Genomic DNA, 18,041 nt, shown 5'->3' on the forward strand with positions numbered 1-18,041 from the left:
GCTGCATATGGTAAATGGGCACTTTTAACTCCACAGACTCTATTCTGGTATTTCCACACACACACATTTTAGTAGGTGAGCCTTTGTTTCTAAGCAGTACTGTACTAACTGGCAGATGTACGTTGGATATGTATGGAACTGAAACCTGGATGTTTGCTAACACAGAGCTTTGGTTATCTGTGAATTTTTGCATTTTGCTTTGAATGACAGGCTACTAGTTCAGGGGAGAACAGTCAAGACGCAAGCATTTACCCTCTTCTCTCCCTTCCATTATTCAAATATTATTTCTTTTAAAATTTCTTATAAGAGACACAAGCATAACTTTCATTCCAGCATAAAACACTTCAAGCACTGTTGTTGCTCTGTATGTGGTAGGCTCTGTCTCATTTTTCCCAGAACTGAAGTATCTGGAGCCCAGATTTGTAGTCAAGATTCAGGCACATTTTTGTGGCCTCTTATTTTGTGGTTTGTTGTGTTTTTTTTTTTTTTTTTTTAAAAAAAAAACACCCAAGTTTTAATAATTTGACCTGCATTTTCATAATTTCTAATGTCTGTGGCATCCTTCCAGATGTGTTTCTGCCTGCCTGACCCTCCTGTCAATACTTATTAATTTCACGGCAATCTTTTCAAGTGGCTGGAAACAAACAGGGAAAAGTTACTCTGAGGTCAAGAATGAGCCCAGGGAAGCAAAACAGGGATGGTCATGCTCCAAACAATAGTATACATTGCTGTAGCTTTTTCTATTCTTGCTCTTAAAATGGTCCTGGAGGTGAGAGGAGGCATCAAGGTGCTGGCCACTGGAGTGAATCGGTGAGTCACTGGTAGAACAAGGAGGTCCAAGGCTCTAACTGCTGTGCAAGATCTTCTGATGGAAAGTGATATGTGGGCATTATAGTCAGGGTGAGGGCTTTGGCTTCTTAAATAACCATTCACTGGAATAACCTGGGGGGTAAACGGTTTGGAAAACTTGGGACTCTACAGGCAGCAGGACCAGGGAGGTTGAAGTGTCCTCAGCCTGCAAAGTGCCTACCTGGAGCAGTAGCTTTCTTGATGTGATACGCTTACCAAGTCGATGTAAAACAATACCTAGCTAATGATTTAAACCTAGAAACAAACTTGATTTTCTCGGAGAAAACCACAGGAGGAGCTACTTGCTTTGGGGTTTTATTATTGTGCCCCATGCATACAGCAAGAGCGCTGTGTTCGTGGGTCTCGGTGAGCAAGTGAGGAAGCAGCGAGCAGGGCCGAAGGAGACTGGGGGCAGCTGTTGGCAGCCCTGGCTGCAGCCTGCCCCGGGGCTGCTGGCAAACGGGGCACGTTTTTCCTAGTAGGGCCGAGGAGCCTCCCGGGGCCGTGGGGTACGGCAAGATCCTCTTTGGAGCCGCCGGGAGGGCTGCGGGAGGGCGGGCAAGCCCGGAGCAGTGGGAGCCCGCGGGGCAGACGCCCTCCGAGAGGGGGTCGCGGAGGGAGCCGGGCCCAGCGGAGGGGCTGTCGCGGCGGGCGGGAGCCGGTTCCCGGGGAGAACACGGTGAAGCCGGGGGCGATGTGCCTGCGCGTCGCGCCCAGCCGTAGCCCAGCGCTGGGCGGGGCCTGGCCGCCGGGTGGGCGGGGCCTGGCCTCAGCGGCGGCTCCTGCGGTGGCACCGCCCTCTAGCGGCCGGCGCACGCTGCACGGGGCCGGACGAGCCGCGGTCGGTGCTTTCGGCCGTGGCGCGTCTCCACGCCGGGGGCCAGAAATGGGGTGAGGCTTCCCAAAGCGCCGGGGGCTTCCTACAGCGCCGGTGGGTGAGCGGATGGCCCGGTGTGCCCCCTGGGTCGGGCGGAGGGGGGCTGGCGTACCGGCACGGTGCGGCGGGCTGGGGTTCCTTCCTGCAGGCTGGGGAGGTCTGCCTGCGTGTGCCCCCAGGCCCACCGGGACTCGGTGCCCGGGGTCCCTCGGCCCCGCAGTGGAGACCCCCGCCTGCGGTACGTGCGGGTCTGAGTTTGCACGTCACGTTGCGCATTCAAAAAGAAAAGGTTGGGTTTTTTAGAGGGCTTTTACTAGAGGAAATGAAAAAATATGTATCTGACATATTCGAAGAGTTGGTTTCAACTTGCATCCTGACTGTGCCAGATGTTCCCCAGATGTCAAAGGGAACCAGGCACTGAAACAGCAGAACACATTTAAGTTCCAACTTTGGTATTGTCAAAGAATGAAGAGTCCTGGGTTTGTTTTGATTTTTCTTTCACTTAGTAACTTTGATATCTATTAATTGTCTACTAATCTCATTGAAGGTGAATTAGTTCCTTTTTTTTCCAGGCATTGTGAAGTCTATACACGTCCTGGCTGCTGCCCAATCTGTGCTTTTTGGGTTGGTGTGGTGCTGAGCAGCTCTTGGAAAAGCGCTGTGAACATCGGCAAGGATTGATTCATGCCGCAAGGGTAAAAACAGAGTGCTGGGCTCCTCCATGAAGGCGTATAAGTCTCATCAACTTGAGGCTTGCCTCTTTAGTGCTAGCCTTGACAAAAAGGTTTCAGGACACATGGAAGAGTCGAAGGCTGCGGGAGAGGTTGGAAACCACTCCAGTCTGCTGATGAAGCCCCATCGGCAGGGCCCAGCATCCTCGGGAGTGGCAGCAGGGCAGAAGAGGGGCTTCGGTCCCGGGGGCAGGACTTGGCTGGGGCAGTCCTCGCCTCCTCCCCAAGGAAAGTGGGGTGGGGAAAGAGCGTGCTTCTGCCTTGGCCGCCCCTTCTCCCTCTCCTTTCCCTTCTTTCCCTTTCTGCCTAAGTAAGAAAGCAACATTCAACTAAAATTTAGTGTGCAAAAAAAAGCATTTTTTTCAGTGCACAATTCTGAAATCAACATGATTTCCATTACCTCGTCTGGGTGCAAGGGAGTCAGGTGCTCCGAACGCTCCCAGAGCATCTCTGCCCTGCAGGAGATGCTGTGCGTGGCACAGACTGTTCACAGCGTTTGGAGGCTGCAGCAAGTAGGCACGGGGTGACGGGTGTGCGCGGGCGCGTTGGCTGGCTGCCTGGATAAAACAGATCCAACGTGCATGCAGGGGCGTTCTTGGAGAGCTCTGTAAGGTGTGTTTTGTGTAGGTCTTTGCTGTTAAACCGAGGGGAGGCACCCGCGCGCTGCTGGCCTGCTGCGGGGCACCGGGCACGGAACGGAGCCGGCGCTTCCAGCGTGCGCGGCGACTTCTGGAAGGGAATGGTGGCGGAACATTTTTCTGACGTGCTTGTGTTGGGCTTTGTATCCATATGAATCCCTAAGGACCTTTTCCGTGTTGAAGTCCTCGGAATAGCCTGGGGATGTCTGGGACGGCGTGGCTCCGCCGGGCCGCCAGGGGGCGCGCCCGCAGCTGGTTCCGCGGGGGGGCCGCCCGTGCCTTCCGGCTCGGTGACCCGGCAGCGCAAGGCGAGGCCATGGCCGCCTGCTGAGGTGCGGAGCGCGGCCGGGCGGCGGCGGCGTGGCTGCCCTCGGCCTCTCGTTGCCCGCCGGCCGCTATCGAGCCTGGGGCTGGAGCGGGCCGCCGCCGCGCTGGGCTTCTGGCGGGGCGGGGCGGGCCCGGCGGAGCCCCGAGGGGGTGGCGCGCCCCCCCGGCCCCAGGAGCTGCCAAGTCTGTCACCGCCTGTTCCACAGTTTTGGGGTGTTTTTTTACTGGAAGCGGTTGTGCGGCAAAGCTGTTTCATACTCTCTCTGTTTAGGGTGAGGACCGGCTTTCGCTGGTGGGCCGAGCGCCGTGGTGGGCCGTGAGCCAGGCCGTACCCCTGGGCCCCGTGGCACTCTGTGTCCCGTCAGCTGAAGATGAAGACTGTCCTGATGGTGGCGGAGAAGCCTTCCCTGGCGCAGTCCATCGCCAAGATCCTCTCGAGAGGTAGGGAGGGAAGCGTGGAGTTCTGTCCCGCTGGTTCTACCAGTGGCACCGTCCAAGTGCTCTTGAGCACGGGCCCCAGCTGCGGGGGTACCGGTTAGTTGCCTGGGGGCAAACTGATGCGGAGGTTGCCAGGCATTGCTGTGGGTAAAGTGAGATGGAGAAACATCCCGGGCAGTTATCTTGGGGCAGCTGCCGCTGGGAACCACAGTTGCAGTTTATAAAAGAACTGGGTGGCCTTTCACATTCGGATTATTTTTATGTGCTGGTGCCTATACAATCCAAGAATCAAGGAATCTGGGGTTATACTTTATGTAACTGTGGCATATGTTAGTGCACAGCGTTTCCAGAAAGTGTCAATCAAGTAGCTGTGCTGAGATTTTTGAAGCTATAGTAAATATTTTATAAACCACGTGGAAAATAGAATGAGTTAATTATAACTGTGCGGGTCTAGAAAACTAGCTGTATTTTCATAAGGATTTTTTGGTGGGAGGGAAAGGATGGAGGAGAAAAGGAATAGTTTCAATTGAAAATGAAATGTGCTTTAAAAAAGGTGTAAAGCGATAATTAACTGAAATAAAAACATTGATTAAATGAGTAGAATTTTGCGACCAGGAAGACCCTAGCCATAAGATCTAAGAAAAGGAGGATGTGATTTTGAACAAAGTAACTTATTGCAATAGTTGTTCTTGTTGACATTTATGATGTTATTTTCACAGGAAACATGTCCTCTCGCAAGGGACTGAATGGTGCGTGCTCTGTGCATGAGTACACTGGATCATTTGTAGGACAGAGTGCCCATTTCAAGATGACATCTGTGTGCGGTCATGTCATGACTTTGGATTTCATAGGTATGTGTCTGTCCATAAGATATTTTAACTGATACCACTTGTTGAGCTGTCAAGGACTTCTGATAGGAAAATGGTTATTGTGGAAGTCATTCAGGAAGAGTTTTCAGGACAGAAGTAGAGAGAAAAGGAGGATGAAAATACCACTGGGGTCAGAAGTTCTTGATTTTTATTTGTAGATGTCTGGCAGACTTCTTGCATGACTTTGATCGTGCCACTTACCTTTTCTGTGCCTGAATTATGTCCCTGGAAAATGAGGGGAGGCAAGGTTCAATTCAGATGAAAAATGATTAAAGGGTGCGGAGTCCAAAAGGATGTTTTCTGAAACATTGTAGGTTATTACTGCAAAATAGATGTCTGCTAAGGATTATGCACAAAGGATCCTGTCACTAACTTGCTTTGAAATTGTTGGACTAGTCGTGTAACTACTGTATTTCCTCTAATGGTAATTGCCTCACAAGTTTTATGAGGACTGAATTTTGAGTTATTCACACAGTGCTTTAAAGAGGTTTGGTTTTGTGTAGCTGCTAAGCAATGTTATTAATGGTTACTTCAGAGAAATGGAACTGAACAAATGGATTGTAATGTAAATCATAAGTAATGAACAGTAAAACAGACAACGTGCATGTTATATGTGCACTGTGAAAACAAGGAAAGAAAGCTATTTCCTCTTGGCTTGAGCAATTACTGTACAGCCGAAAGTGTGTTAAAATTTCTAAAAGATGTGTAGTATTTACTTTTTTTTACTTCGTATGTCATGTTTCAAAGTGATAGTTGCAATTCGTGTAAAAAGCTAAGGCGTCCCTTGATACACAGTAAAGCAAGATGTGTTAGTGTAGAAAATTTTCCAATATGAATTTTGAAAGCAAAGTTTTGCAAAGTAACGTTTTTTTTAAAATATAGATTTATAGCTCTACTTCACATACTTCTGCTTTTCAGGAAAATATAACAGCTGGGACAAAGTGGATCCAGCAGAACTTTTTAGCAAAGCTCCCACAGAAAAGAAAGAAGCTAATCCAAAACTGACCATGGTGAAGTTTTTACAGGTATTCTTTTTTATGAGTAGTGTTTGAGAGATATCTTTTTCTCTTGGCGTTCTTTTTCTTTATTTCATCTGGACCATATTCCATTTTCAAACATTCATTGTTTGTATTCTTCGTCTTTAGATACAAAGCAATGAGACCTATTTTTATCCTGCAAGAAAAAGAAGTGAAATTATTCTGTGGTTCTGGAAAGCAATAAAAAATACTAATAAAGTTGAAAGAGATGTAGCATGTTGTTATGAATTAGCCTTGCTTTCTAAAAAAAATACTCATAAAGTTAGGCAACTTTATTTAAGAACCAAAAGTATAACCCTCTTCCAGCCCTTAGAGTGGATCAGTTATGTTCACTCTAGTATAAAAAAATTGAGTCTGTCTTCACAACAGATAGTTTTCTGTTGGAGGGCAATGCCAGAGGACTCTGTCCTTTAAAACATTTGTTACTTATCTTCCCTCTACTGAGGCAGACAGGCCATCTGAATGTAGTGTTTCTCACACTGCAGACTTGAATGTTTGATTTAGCGGGTCTATTTATCTGCTTCCCAAAAATGGGCGGTGTTTGGCACTATGCTGTACAATGTGCTAGCGTTCTTCTAGGGTTGAAAAGAAGTATGTTCCTAAATTAGGATTTTCTTCCCTGCAGGAAGCAACTTTTTGTCATGGTTATATCTGTCTCAGTAATTTTACTGTTTCTTACACTGTCTGAAGTCTTTGCCATGTTGAATTCACTTTTGCCATCACCTTCTGGGTTTTTTGATTGTTGATATCCTGTTTCTCAAAATTGGAGCATTAGGTGCATGTTTTGGTTCTAGCTTATAAATGCCTTCTTTAAAATAAGCCTGTGTTAGTTACTGATCACTCTTCACATGCACCCCTCTGAGAGGCAAGCAGTAGTTGGATGCTTTTACAAAATAAAACTTTCTGAAAGGCAAGCACATGGGGTGTGAAACTGATTTCTGTCAGATTAAATTCATACTTTGTGGTATCTTTATGAACTAAAAAAGTGGTTTTTGTTTTGTTTTTGTTTGTTTTGTTGGGTTTTTTTAATGAAGTAGAAATTAAGGTACAGAAAGGGGAAGGGACTGTGCCCAGGGTTGCATACACGTATTGTGGCAGTTTCAGGAGACTTCCATTGCTATAGAGATATGCTGATTTTTTTCAGGCCCTGCAGAAAAGCAGCATGTAGGCAGACTTGTGCTCCCATGAAGCAGCACAGCTTGCTTCTCTCTTTGACCACTGTTCCAGTACATGCAGACTTCTTGTCACTTCTGCTATATTCTTCCAATACTTTTTGCACCAAGTAAATTATCACTGGTACTTTGAAGTAGAAATTAAAAGTACACAGTTAGTGAGGGCTAACTCTTTCTTTGAGTTGCTGAAGAACTGTGCTAATTTTTCTCACAGGTGGAAGGAAGAGGTTGTGATTATGTTGTGTTGTGGCTGGACTGTGATAAGGAAGGAGAAAACATCTGTTTTGAAGTAAGATTTCAATTTCTAAGACTTATAATACTGTACTGGATTTGTGACATACAATACTAGCAGTGTACTGTTTTATTGGAATATACAGTAAAATTCAAGCTAAGTTGAATAATGTTTTAAAAGCATGGAGGGTATTGGTAGAAAAACTTGTGTGCTTTTGAACTCCTAAGTTAAAGAGTATAAATCAGTTTCATAGATGTTGCTCATCTGAGGTGAATGCTTAGGTTTCTTAAATGTTAGAACTTTCCAGTGCTTTGGGACTTGGTCTGTATTTCGCAGCTGGCGTAGTTATTTTGCTGTCCTTATAAAACTTCATTATTAAGCAATTAGACACTTTTGAGCTTGGAGACTGCTTTTAGATGTAGGATTACTGCAGGAATTTGGACTCTGCACATACAAGGTATAGAATTAAAACTTTCATATGCAAAGATGATTTCTTAACATCCTATTCCCAGAGGTCTACTTGAAGAGTATTCTTTATTTTTGTTTAAAGAAGCACATCTTATCAAGTAATTGTTTTAAGTTCTTTAAATGCCACTGTATCATAACTGGGCCCTGGCAATACGTAGGTAGAATAAGCCCAGATAGAAACTGGTATGTTCTTACCAAAAGGTGTTGCAGCTGCACTGGTGAATGTCTTTGCACTTAGCTACGATTAGTTCTTCACTTCCAGCAGTTGCTGTTTAATAAATAAATCCTTCAGTTTTTCTAATTCCTAATATGCTTCTGAGTGGATAGACAAATACTGCTTTTGCTTATTAGTTAGTGTGTTGGTGTGACACCTTAGTGAATTAAAAAAGTAGTTACATATAAGCGAATATTTTTTGGAGAGTGGGTTTTTTTTCTTTAGAGAGAAAAACTAAGTTAAGCCCTTACTTTTCAAATACTCTTAAAATATGCTTCTGATCTTCATTAGGTTCTTGATGCTGTTCTTCCTGTTATGAACAAACCTCGTAGCACCGAAAGGACGATTTATAGAGCTAAATTCAGTTCTATTACTGACACCGACATCTGCAATGCCATGAATCACTTGGGAGAGCCCAATCGCAATGAAGCTCTTTCAGTGGATGCCCGCCAGGAGTTGGATCTTAGAATTGGCTGTGCGTTTACAAGGTGACAGCTTAGATTACAGACAGGTTTTTGAAAGGTTCAGGAGTACTGCTCTGTCCACTGTCATGGTTTAACCCCAGCCTGCAACTGTGCATCACACAGCCACTCACTCACTCTCCCCACCGCTGGAATGGGAGAGAGAGTCAGAGGGTAAATAAAAGTGAGAAAACTTGTGGGTTGAGATAAAGACAGTTTAATAGCTGCGCATGCAAGCAAAGCAAAATAAGGAATAATTAGTTCACCACTTCCCACCGGCAGGCGGGTGTTCAGCCATCCCCAGGAAAGCAGGGCTCCGTCAGGTGTAACAGTTACTTGGGAAGACAAACACCATCACTCTGAGCATCACCCCCTTCCTCCTCCTTCCCTCAGCTTTATACACTGAGCGTGACATCATACGGTATGGAATATGCCTTTGGTCAGCTGGCGTCAGCTGTCCTGGCTGTGTCCCCTCCCGACTTCTTGTGCACCCCCGGCCTGTGGGGGTGGTGTGAGAGCAGGAGAGGCCTGGGCACTGTGTAAGCGCTGCTCAGCAATAGCTAAAACATCTCTGTATTATCGATGCTCTTTCCCGCACAAATCCAGAACATAGCCCCATACTAGCTGCTGTGAAGAAAAGCAACTCTGCCCCAGCCACAAGCTGTGCCCACAATGTACATCTCGGAACTCTGGTGGCTGTTTCTGCTCAGCACCAAACTGAACAGTTTTATGCACAGACAAATAAAAAGAAAATAAAAATTGTTTTACAGCTTTAACTGAGCTAGGTAAAGTACTTAGAGCAACTATGGTATGATCTTATGATGTTCTCCCACTTTTCTCTGGGAATAAACAGGATTCAGTGGGGCAAAGTAATTTTGAATTAGGTGTAAGAGATGATATTTCTCAGAATGCTTTTTCCTGATGCCTGAATGATTTAATAAATTACTCGTGTTTGTGTGTATAACTTAATGAAAACTTCTGCTTTTCATAGGAATGAGAATGTTAATGTACTTGTTCTTGGGGTTTTTGTGTTTTTGTTTTTCTCTCTCTCAGGTTTCAGACTAAATATTTCCAGGGGAAATACGGGAACTTAGACAGCTCCCTTATCTCCTTTGGGCCGTGTCAGACTCCAACACTTGGATTCTGTGTTGAAAGGCATGACAAAATCCAGTCATTTAAGCCTGAGACTTACTGGGTGTTGCAAGCTAAAGTAAGTTTTACAATATGTGTTTGTATACGAGGACCATACATTTTTAACAAAGAAATGCACTTATATGTTCATTTTGTTCATTCATAAATTTGTAGCTGCTGACAAGAATTCACAATGCCTACAATTTACTCATGTGTTCTCATTCAGTTCACATGTGTGTCACCATTCTCTCGAGAACACATTCCAGGATGTCAGTTTTGTATTTCAGTAGTTATTGTCTGCTGCTTTATAAGAATTTTTCAGTGCTAACCATCTAAGCTTAGATTCAGCCAAAAAGAATACTTAAAACGGTTTTCTTTTGTTCCCTGGGGTCCTTGGACTGACTCTGTTGTTAATTTGAATCCAAGATTAATTAGGCTGCCAACAAACACTAGCATTGCCAAGTATTGGAATTTTAAAGCAAATAAAATGCTCATTGTGTTAATTGGCAGTTGAGCTCTCTGAGTACTTTGGCAGCTTATGGCAGTTTTATAGCCTCGCTGCTGTCCAAGCTCTGAGAGCAAACCAATATGGTTTTACTGCTTGTGATGACAAGGATTTTTTTAAACAAATAAGGGATAGATGGTAAAAAGTTGCCATTTTTAGATTTTAAAATAAAGGAAGATGAAATCTGGTGTCTACTGTCATCTCCCTTCTGACACGTCTCGTGTCATGCTAGGAAATATTTGTGCCTGTTTTCAGAGTTTAGTGCTTTCTTACATTGGTTGCTTCGTAGTTATTTTTGTACATGGGAGTTAAACCACGACCTAGTTACAGTTTAATACATATGATTGAATTTGCTAGATCAAAATGGTAAACTTAGAATTTCTGCCCATTTCAGCCTTTACTGTTCCCAGCACTAAAACCAAGAACAGTATTTCAGTTAACCGCAGGAATAATTCCAGTCATTCCCTTGGCCCCAGAACTCAAAGTACTCCGTCTTTCTCAAAAAGCCCTGTGAAAAAGAGTACAAGTGCATGTTTGAAGCACTTGTGTCCTAGGACAGGTGGTGTTAGGATTTGCTTGCTGGATTATTGTTCGAAATGCGCTTTCTCATGCTTCTGGTAATAGTGTTTGGGTTTTTTCCCCCTCCAAAAGGTGAACCCTGAAAAAGAAAGTTCTCTTACTTTGGATTGGGATAGAGTGAGGGTATTTGATCGTGAGATTGCTCAAATGTTCCTGAATATAACAAAGATGGCAAAAGAAGCAAAGGTAAGAATATTCACTAAATGTCAGTGGAGCCCTCTTTCATATAAAGGAAATTAGTATGTCATTTGCTGCATATTGAGGTTTTTTGTTTGTTGTTGTTAAAGACTAGTGTAGAACGTCTGTATCTTGGATTTTAGTCCATTCAGCTTTGTGTAAATGAGAATAGAAGGCAAGAGATTTTTTTATTGTAGTTCATATTATGATAGTGTGGTCATCCCAGCAGAAGCCCCTTCTTAGTATTGACTTTGGAAATGATCATCGCTCGTGATAGGAAGTCTTCATTACTAAACCTGCTAAGAAATACCATTCAGATCTCTCTGAGCAGACCTCTTATTTCCTGTGAGACATTGTATAAATCAGAATTTAATTACTTATATGGCAATATTCCTGTAGTTAGATTTTTAATCGTGTATGGTACAGTCTTTATAGCCAATTAACTTCTAGTTCTGCTCTGTTCAATACTTGTTTGACAGTATGTTTGGATTTAAGTGCTTATAGCCATCAAGGTTCAAAGACTGCATGAAGCTTTTACAAATCTGGATCCGTACAGTTAGGACCCCTAAATGCTTGTAGTGCTGAAAGTACGTGCTGCTGAGGTAAATGGGAAGTAACAACAGCAATACGCCATCTTGCTGCGTTCCCAGTTGTAGGACTGACCTGGTCCATAGCACAAAGGGACCTTAGGACTGTAACTTTAGAATATAGTAAAATTGTCTCCAGGCAGATTTTCTAAAGTAAAAATACATTAGTGGCTACTGTTTTAAGAAAACAAAACAGATGTGACAATAGATAATGGTAGGTATGCCACATGTTTATAGGCATGATTGAAATTACACATTTACCAGTTACCAAACTTCAAAACTTTTACTGGGAAAATGCTATTTTCTAGGTAGAATCTGTGAGTAAAAAAGAGAAGGTGAAGCAGAGACCACTGGCTCTGAACACGGTAGAAATGCTACGAGTGGCCAGTGCTGCTTTAGGTATGTGTAAAAGTTCAGATTTTCACACTGTTTTAAAGCAAAATATTTTGGCTTCTCAGATGAAATAATCAAGGACATACCAAATATAGTTAGATAACCTCCTCTCCTTGTAATACATCATTCTGGGGAAAGGATCAAATTTAGAAAGCTTGTCAAAAGTGAAATGTTGGTAAGATCAAGGTACAAAAGTCTTATGGAAAGGACAAACCATGATTTATTTAAATGCTTTGATAAAGTACACTTTCAAATGCAGCAGACAAATCATAATCACAGTAATTTGTGACTGATTTTTGCTTTTTCCCTATCCCATCTTAGGAATGGGTCCACAACATGCCATGCAAATAGCAGAGCGTCTTTATACACAGGGTTATATTAGCTACCCTCGAACGGAAACTACCCATTATCCAGAAAATTTTGACTTGAAAGGATGTTTGAGACAACAAACCAATAATCCTTACTGGGCAGAAACTGTGAGTATGCAGAGCAAAACCTGTACTGATTATTGACTAGTCTGTGTTTTAGAATATATCTTACTTGGTGTATTATGATTTACAGGTCTTCAGAAACAATAAATATCTGTAATTGCTTTTCTTTATGGATGTTGTATTGTTATGGATTTGATCTGCAAAGTTTTTAACCTGCTAAGAGACCCCTGTTTCCCACTTCAGCCAGCCTGTTTTCTCTCTCTTCGTTCACCCAGGTAAAAGCATTGCTATCAGAAGGCATTAATCGTCCAAGGAAAGGCCATGATGCAGGAGACCACCCTCCCATCACCCCAATGAGAGCTGCAACAGAAGCAGAATTAGGTATAGGCAAATTCAGTAGTGTTGGAACACTGGATGAGGAAAATCGTTCCTTGAGGTGTAGGAGCCAGTTTGAAAATCCCTGAGTTTCAACAGAAAACAGAATTACTTGAATGGCAGGAAGTGAATAGAGCTTGGGCTTTATCTGAACTTAAACTGCTGGTGACAGTGGAGTTCACAGCTGGTCTGCTCTTCAGTAATTGATCCTAGGGACCATGGTAGTGCTGAGAAAAAGGAGTAGTTGACAACTGAATGCCTGCATTCTCTAGGAGAAATATGTCCCAGAATAATAGCTTCCAAGTATTGAAATTCTATTGTATTCTTGTGCTTGTAGGTCAAATTTCAACTGCATTTTAATTTAGTCTCTGTGGTTTGTGGGCTTTATGTTAAGGTGTAGTATTTCAATTTGTGCACACTGTGATCCCTCAAAAATTATTTTAAGGTTATAATAAAGTGTAGGGAATGTATTGTATTGTTTATTAGATATAGCTGAGATTGTTGTAGAAGATTGATAACTTCTGGTTTTCATGAACTGGTGAAATAACCTCTGACAGAAAAATTTTTTTAAGCAAAAAAGAAAAATCTTTTCTGCTTCACGCTGTCATTCAGACTTGTTGCAAGACTGGGAGATAGGCTGGCTAAATTGGCGGTCCTTTTCCAAAAGCATCTGCATGCAGCTCATGTCTGTATGACATCATGGTTTTATAGGCTGGAAGTTTTAAAAAAGAAACTGGAAGAATTTTTGAATGTTACTTTCTTTTAGGTACCAGTTTTTCCTGTGCTATCTGTGGAAATCTGGTACCTTTTAGTGCAGATTTTATGTAGAGCTACAGGATGTGAGTTCTGTGGGTAAGATGTTGTTTATCCTTAGGTGGAGATGGATGGCGACTATATGAGTATATAACTAGGCATTTCATAGCCACTGTCAGCGCTGATTGCAAGTACCTACAAACCACCATTTCTTTCAGTATTGGCCCTGAACGTTTTACCTGTATTGGAAAAGTGGTAACTTCGCCAGGTAAGACTAATCAGGGAATAAGTAGTTAGCTACAGACCTATTTTTTTTCCCTGCATTAATACATTGAATGGATATAAAGTGACACTTTGGGGACAAGGACAATTTTAAAGATATTTTTTAAGCTATGAAGACCAGAGACCAAAGCTTTGTCTTTGTTTCCATACTTCAATGACAATAGAAAAAGTCTTACTTTTCATGTAGTCTGAAAGTTTCAGTGCCACATTTGCCAGTGTGAAGACCAGTAATTTTACAGACAGCAGATGTCTTTTGGGGGATAAATTACACAAAGGCCAATTTTTTTTTTTCTTGGGCCTCTGTAAAAAGAATGTAGCACCACCACTGATATTTTTGTGGTAAGCTGGCCCAGTAGCCCTTATTACATTAATATGATGTAGTATTTGTATTTCCTTTTTAAGAAACTTTTCCCATCCATCCTGGCACTGTGCTTTCATTCAAGGGAAGTGTTTACTCTTTTTTTTCATACATCTGATGTGGTGTAGTGAGAGATACTGTCTTGTGGTACCGTGTTTCCTCAGTATTCCTAGCCTCAGGCATTTTCTGCATGGTATGGCAGACAACTTCTTAACACTGATCTGTAAAATGCAGCCCAAGTTAAGACCAGAAACATACGCCTTGGCTTTTTGAAAGCTGTGAAGGTAAGCTGTCATTATTTTTTTTTGTTTCTTTCTTTACCTCCAGGGTTCACAGAAATTATGCCATGGCACAGCATCCCATTAGAAGAGAGCCTTCCCCACTGTGACAAGGGAGATCTTTTTCCAATTGGTGAAATAAAATTGCTGGAAAAGCAAACTAGTCCTCCTGATTACCTGACAGAAGCAGAGCTTATCACTCTGATGGAAAAGCATGGCATTGGTAGGAACTTGCTTAACTTAGATTATCCTGTAATACATCCACCAAGAGTGCAAAGAGTCTGAATTGCTCCTTTGAACTCTGTCAGTAGCGACCTTTCAGTAATTATTTGAATACATACAGTAATTATCCCTTTTCCCCTTCAAATCACAGTGTCTGTAGCAGCTCTTAGCAGATGGTAGATTGTCTTTTCTCCCATATTCCTTTCCCTTTCTTATCCTCATGCCTCATTTCTGGCCAAAGCAGTATCCTTTCATAACATGTCCGTGTCACTTCCCTGTCAGAAAGACATTCTTCCACCCATCAGGTATCTCCCCACTCTTAGGAATGATTTCTTGTCTTTACAGCTTGCTTCAGCTTTGCGGGCTCCAGTAGTCCTTGTATATCTTATTATACAGTTTACCATAATATTACTTTTCTTTTTCAATCTGACTTGTTTCTGTTGGTGCATTTTCATAAATTTTTCCAGTCAAAACATATCATACTCTACTGTGTTCTTCCGGAATGAGTGATTGTGAGTGTCTTCCTTGGAAGAGACAAAAGGATTAAGGTTAAAACATATGTTTCAGACTTCTCAGAACTGAAAATTAATGTAAGAATTACTAGAGAGAGAAGTTATCCACTGGAAGTTGGTTAACAGTGAAAAGGTATCTAAATTTTAAGCAGTCTCAGGAGCCTTATAATTTGACATAAACCCAGAGAAATCAGGAGTAATTCGATGAAAACTTTTTGTTCAGGATGGATATATTGTTTTCCTTTGTGTGGCAGGAACTGATGCAAGTATTCCAGTCCACATTAACAACATTTGCCAGCGAAACTATGTCACAGTGGAGAGTGGTCGGAGACTAAAGCCTACAAACCTTGGCATTGTTCTGGTTCATGGTTATTACAAAATAGGTCAGTTAAATATTCTTTTTGCATCCTTTTACCTTCTTTTCCTTCAGTATGTCAAGGGCTGTTGTCACTGTATAAGTAGCATTTCTGTCTCAAGTGATGCATCTGGGAAAGTATTACTAATTCCAAAGATTAACAATTGAAACTTGTTTATTTTGATGTCAGTTTATGTATGGTTTTCTACCCCCATTTTTTGATCTTTCATTGCTGCTTCTCTGTTGATGTTGTTTCTGGTTTTCTGTTAGATGCAGAATTGGTTCTTCCTACAATCCGCAGTGCTGTGGAGAGGCAGCTCAACTTAATAGCTCTGGGTAAAGCGAATTACCATCAGGTCCTGGAGCACACCCTTGACATTTTCAAAAGGAAATTTCACTATTTTGTGGATTCTATTGCAGGTAAAACCTTTTACATGTGAAGTTCCCTACAATTACTTAATTGTTGCAAAAATGCTAGTAGAAAATAATGTATTAGGTTCCTTTTTCAGAGGTTTAGACTTACTGAAAAGTTGTGCCAGGACTGTAAGTTTCCAGTGAAATTAAATTGCTGTCCAAAAGGAAGTGGACTGAATCATGGCTCCAAAACTGTACTTCAGATTTTTTTGTGACTGTGTAGTGCTGAGTTTTTTAAAACTTCAGACTAGCTGAAGTGCTTAACCTTGTGTGTTTGTGCATGCTCAGTGCAAAACACTGTGTATTTAAAGTCTTTGTAAACAAGGAAGAGCATTGTGACTAAAATATTTTAATTCTCACTTCTTCACAGGTCTTGTAGATGATTTTGTGCGAGATTTCCTCATAAGAGCTGGAATTCTAACATAAAAATGATTATCTCTTTGGCAGGTATGGATGAACTGATGGAAGTGTCTTTTTCACCCTTAGCTGCCACGGGTAAGCCTCTTTCCCGCTGTGGTAAATGCCATCGTTTCATGAAGTATATTCAGGTATGTTGACCTCATGTTTGGAATTTAAATTTCACTTTCTGGGGAGCATTGAGTAGAAACCCCTTTGCCATTATTGAATTTGGATTAAAATGTAGTTGCAAAGAGTGCATTTCTAAAACAAAAAGCTTGATGGAGGTTTTCCACAGGCAGCAAGCCAGAGAGCAGCCCTACTTGGATTTACTACAAGTTTTGAACTCTACTGGCACTGCAGTTTTTCAGGAGATTTGTATTCCATTTGCAGGCCAAACCAAGTCGTCTGCACTGCTCTCACTGTGATGAAACCTACAGTCTCCCACAGAATGGTACCATTAAACTCTACAAAGAGTTGCGATGCCCCCTAGATGACTTTGAGCTTGTGCTGTGGTCGTCTGGATCCAGGGGAAAGAGCTACCCACTCTGTCCATACTGTTACAACCATCCTCCCTTCAGGGACATGAAAAAAGGTAGGATTTCTGCAAACATGCAGGAATCAACTTCACTTGAAATAAATTAGGTGCAGTCTGTACAGTGTGCTTTTTAGAAGTTTTTAATCAGTGTTGTTTAGTATAAAGTGCCATTCAAATGAGATTACAGATGACCTAAAGTTCACATCAAACCTGCTGACCAAAATTTATTAACTCATTTCTGGGTACTTTTTATAAAGTAAGAAATTAATGTACATGCACGCAGAGTAGGTGACCTTCGTAACACTCAGTATGCAGTGAAAGACACTGAGATTCTGACATCTTGTGAATTGGAGTATGCTTGGTATGGATAGGGCTATAGATTAAGATCAGGTCTTGTGAGTGTTTTGATACTGAGTTAGACGGTGTGTCAAAAGCTGTTTGAGGAGCTAAGAAGGGGTAAAAGTTGCAGTTGGTTTGGTAACTGTGAGGCCAAAACTTACCTGAAGTAATGCTTTGAAGCTCCTAGCATCAGGAGCTTTTTGGCGTCTTTTTCTTACCATCTTTTAATTAAAAATGTCTTTGCACTAAGAGGGTATAGTGCAAGTATAAAACAGCAGTTAGGAGCTGGGCATTTAATTGAAAACATAATTACTTTCCGTCACTGATGTATCCAAACTGCCTGTACTGTACAGTGGCAGGATCTGGCAATTCTGAAAGCCATTCTAGAAGAAAATTTTTGAGCAAAGGATTATTCTGAATCTGTGAAAGGCAAGTTGCTATTTGGGGAGTGGTTAGTGATTTAGAAAACCTATAATATACTAAGCTGTCTTTGACTCCTGTGTCTCACTTCCTCCAGACTGGGTAGTGCGGGTAGTGGTATAAAGGATTCCTTGTAGTATGGTTTTACTCTTCTTCCACCAGGAATGGGCTGTAATGAATGCACCCACCCCACATGCCAGCATTCTCTTAGCATGCTTGGAATTGGGCAGTGCGTTGAATGTGAGAATGGGGTTCTGGTGCTAGACTCGACATCAGGTCCCAAGTGGAAGATGGCCTGCAACAAATGCAATGTGATTGTGCACTTCTTTGAGAATGCCCACAAAGTCCGAGTGTCGCCGGAGACCTGCGACTTGTGTGATGCAGCCCTTGTGGACGTAGATTTTAACAAAGCCAAATCTCCTTTACCTGGTGATGAGACCCAGCATTCAGGCTGCATATTCTGTGATCCTGTGTTTCAAGACCTGGTGGAGTTGAAACACGCAGCCATGAGGCACCCCATGCACCGTGGGGGACAAGGGAAAAGGCAAGGTCGAGGAAGAGGTAAAGGCCGGAGGCCTGGAGGAAGACTCAATCCAAAGAAACCCAAGGACAAAATGGCAGCTCTGGCTGCTTACTTTGTATAATGGCCACACAACAGAAAAATAAACTTCTTATAAAAATTT

The 18,041-nt window shown here is 42.5% G+C and overlaps 1 protein-coding gene across 4 annotated transcripts; it reads left to right on the plus strand.

Moving 5' to 3' along the window:
- Window positions 1-1,690: 1,690 nt before the first annotated feature.
- On the plus strand, window positions 1,691-18,041 carry TOP3B (DNA topoisomerase III beta). 4 transcript variants are annotated; one of them, XM_037375449.1, is made up of 18 exons: window positions 1,691-1,780; window positions 3,694-3,863; window positions 4,580-4,711; window positions 5,648-5,754; window positions 7,153-7,227; window positions 8,144-8,340; window positions 9,367-9,523; window positions 10,601-10,714; window positions 11,601-11,691; window positions 12,007-12,161; window positions 12,392-12,497; window positions 13,366-13,512; window positions 14,212-14,385; window positions 15,151-15,279; window positions 15,522-15,671; window positions 16,113-16,213; window positions 16,455-16,656; window positions 17,521-18,041. In XM_037375449.1, the coding sequence occupies exons 2-18, from the start codon at window positions 3,794-3,796 to the stop codon at window positions 18,000-18,002; spliced, it is 2,589 nt and encodes an 862-aa protein (XP_037231346.1). In that variant the 5' UTR covers window positions 1,691-1,780; window positions 3,694-3,793; the 3' UTR covers window positions 18,003-18,041. The 4 variants fall into 4 exon arrangements, with proteins under 4 accessions (XP_037231346.1, XP_037231365.1, XP_037231357.1 ...); XM_037375468.1 differs by having other exon boundaries at window positions 1,723-1,740; XM_037375460.1 differs by lacking the exon at window positions 1,691-1,780 and adding an exon at window positions 3,052-3,069.

The sequence above is a fragment of the Falco rusticolus genome, chromosome 1 (genome assembly GCF_015220075.1).
Source record: "Falco rusticolus isolate bFalRus1 chromosome 1, bFalRus1.pri, whole genome shotgun sequence".
Classification (NCBI taxonomy): Eukaryota; Metazoa; Chordata; class Aves; order Falconiformes; family Falconidae; genus Falco; species Falco rusticolus.

Excerpts from the sequence above, each read along its gene's own strand:
- TOP3B (XM_037375449.1), top strand. The coding sequence starts at position 3,794 with ATGAAGACTGTCCTGATGGTGGCGGAGAAGCCTTCCCTGGCGCAGTCC. Across the intron at positions 3,864-4,579 it reads CGCCAAGATCCTCTCGAGAG|GAAACATGTCCTCTCGCAAG; the intron begins GTAGGGAGGGAA and ends TTATTTTCACAG. Across the intron at positions 4,712-5,647 it reads CATGACTTTGGATTTCATAG|GAAAATATAACAGCTGGGAC; the intron begins GTATGTGTCTGT and ends TCTGCTTTTCAG.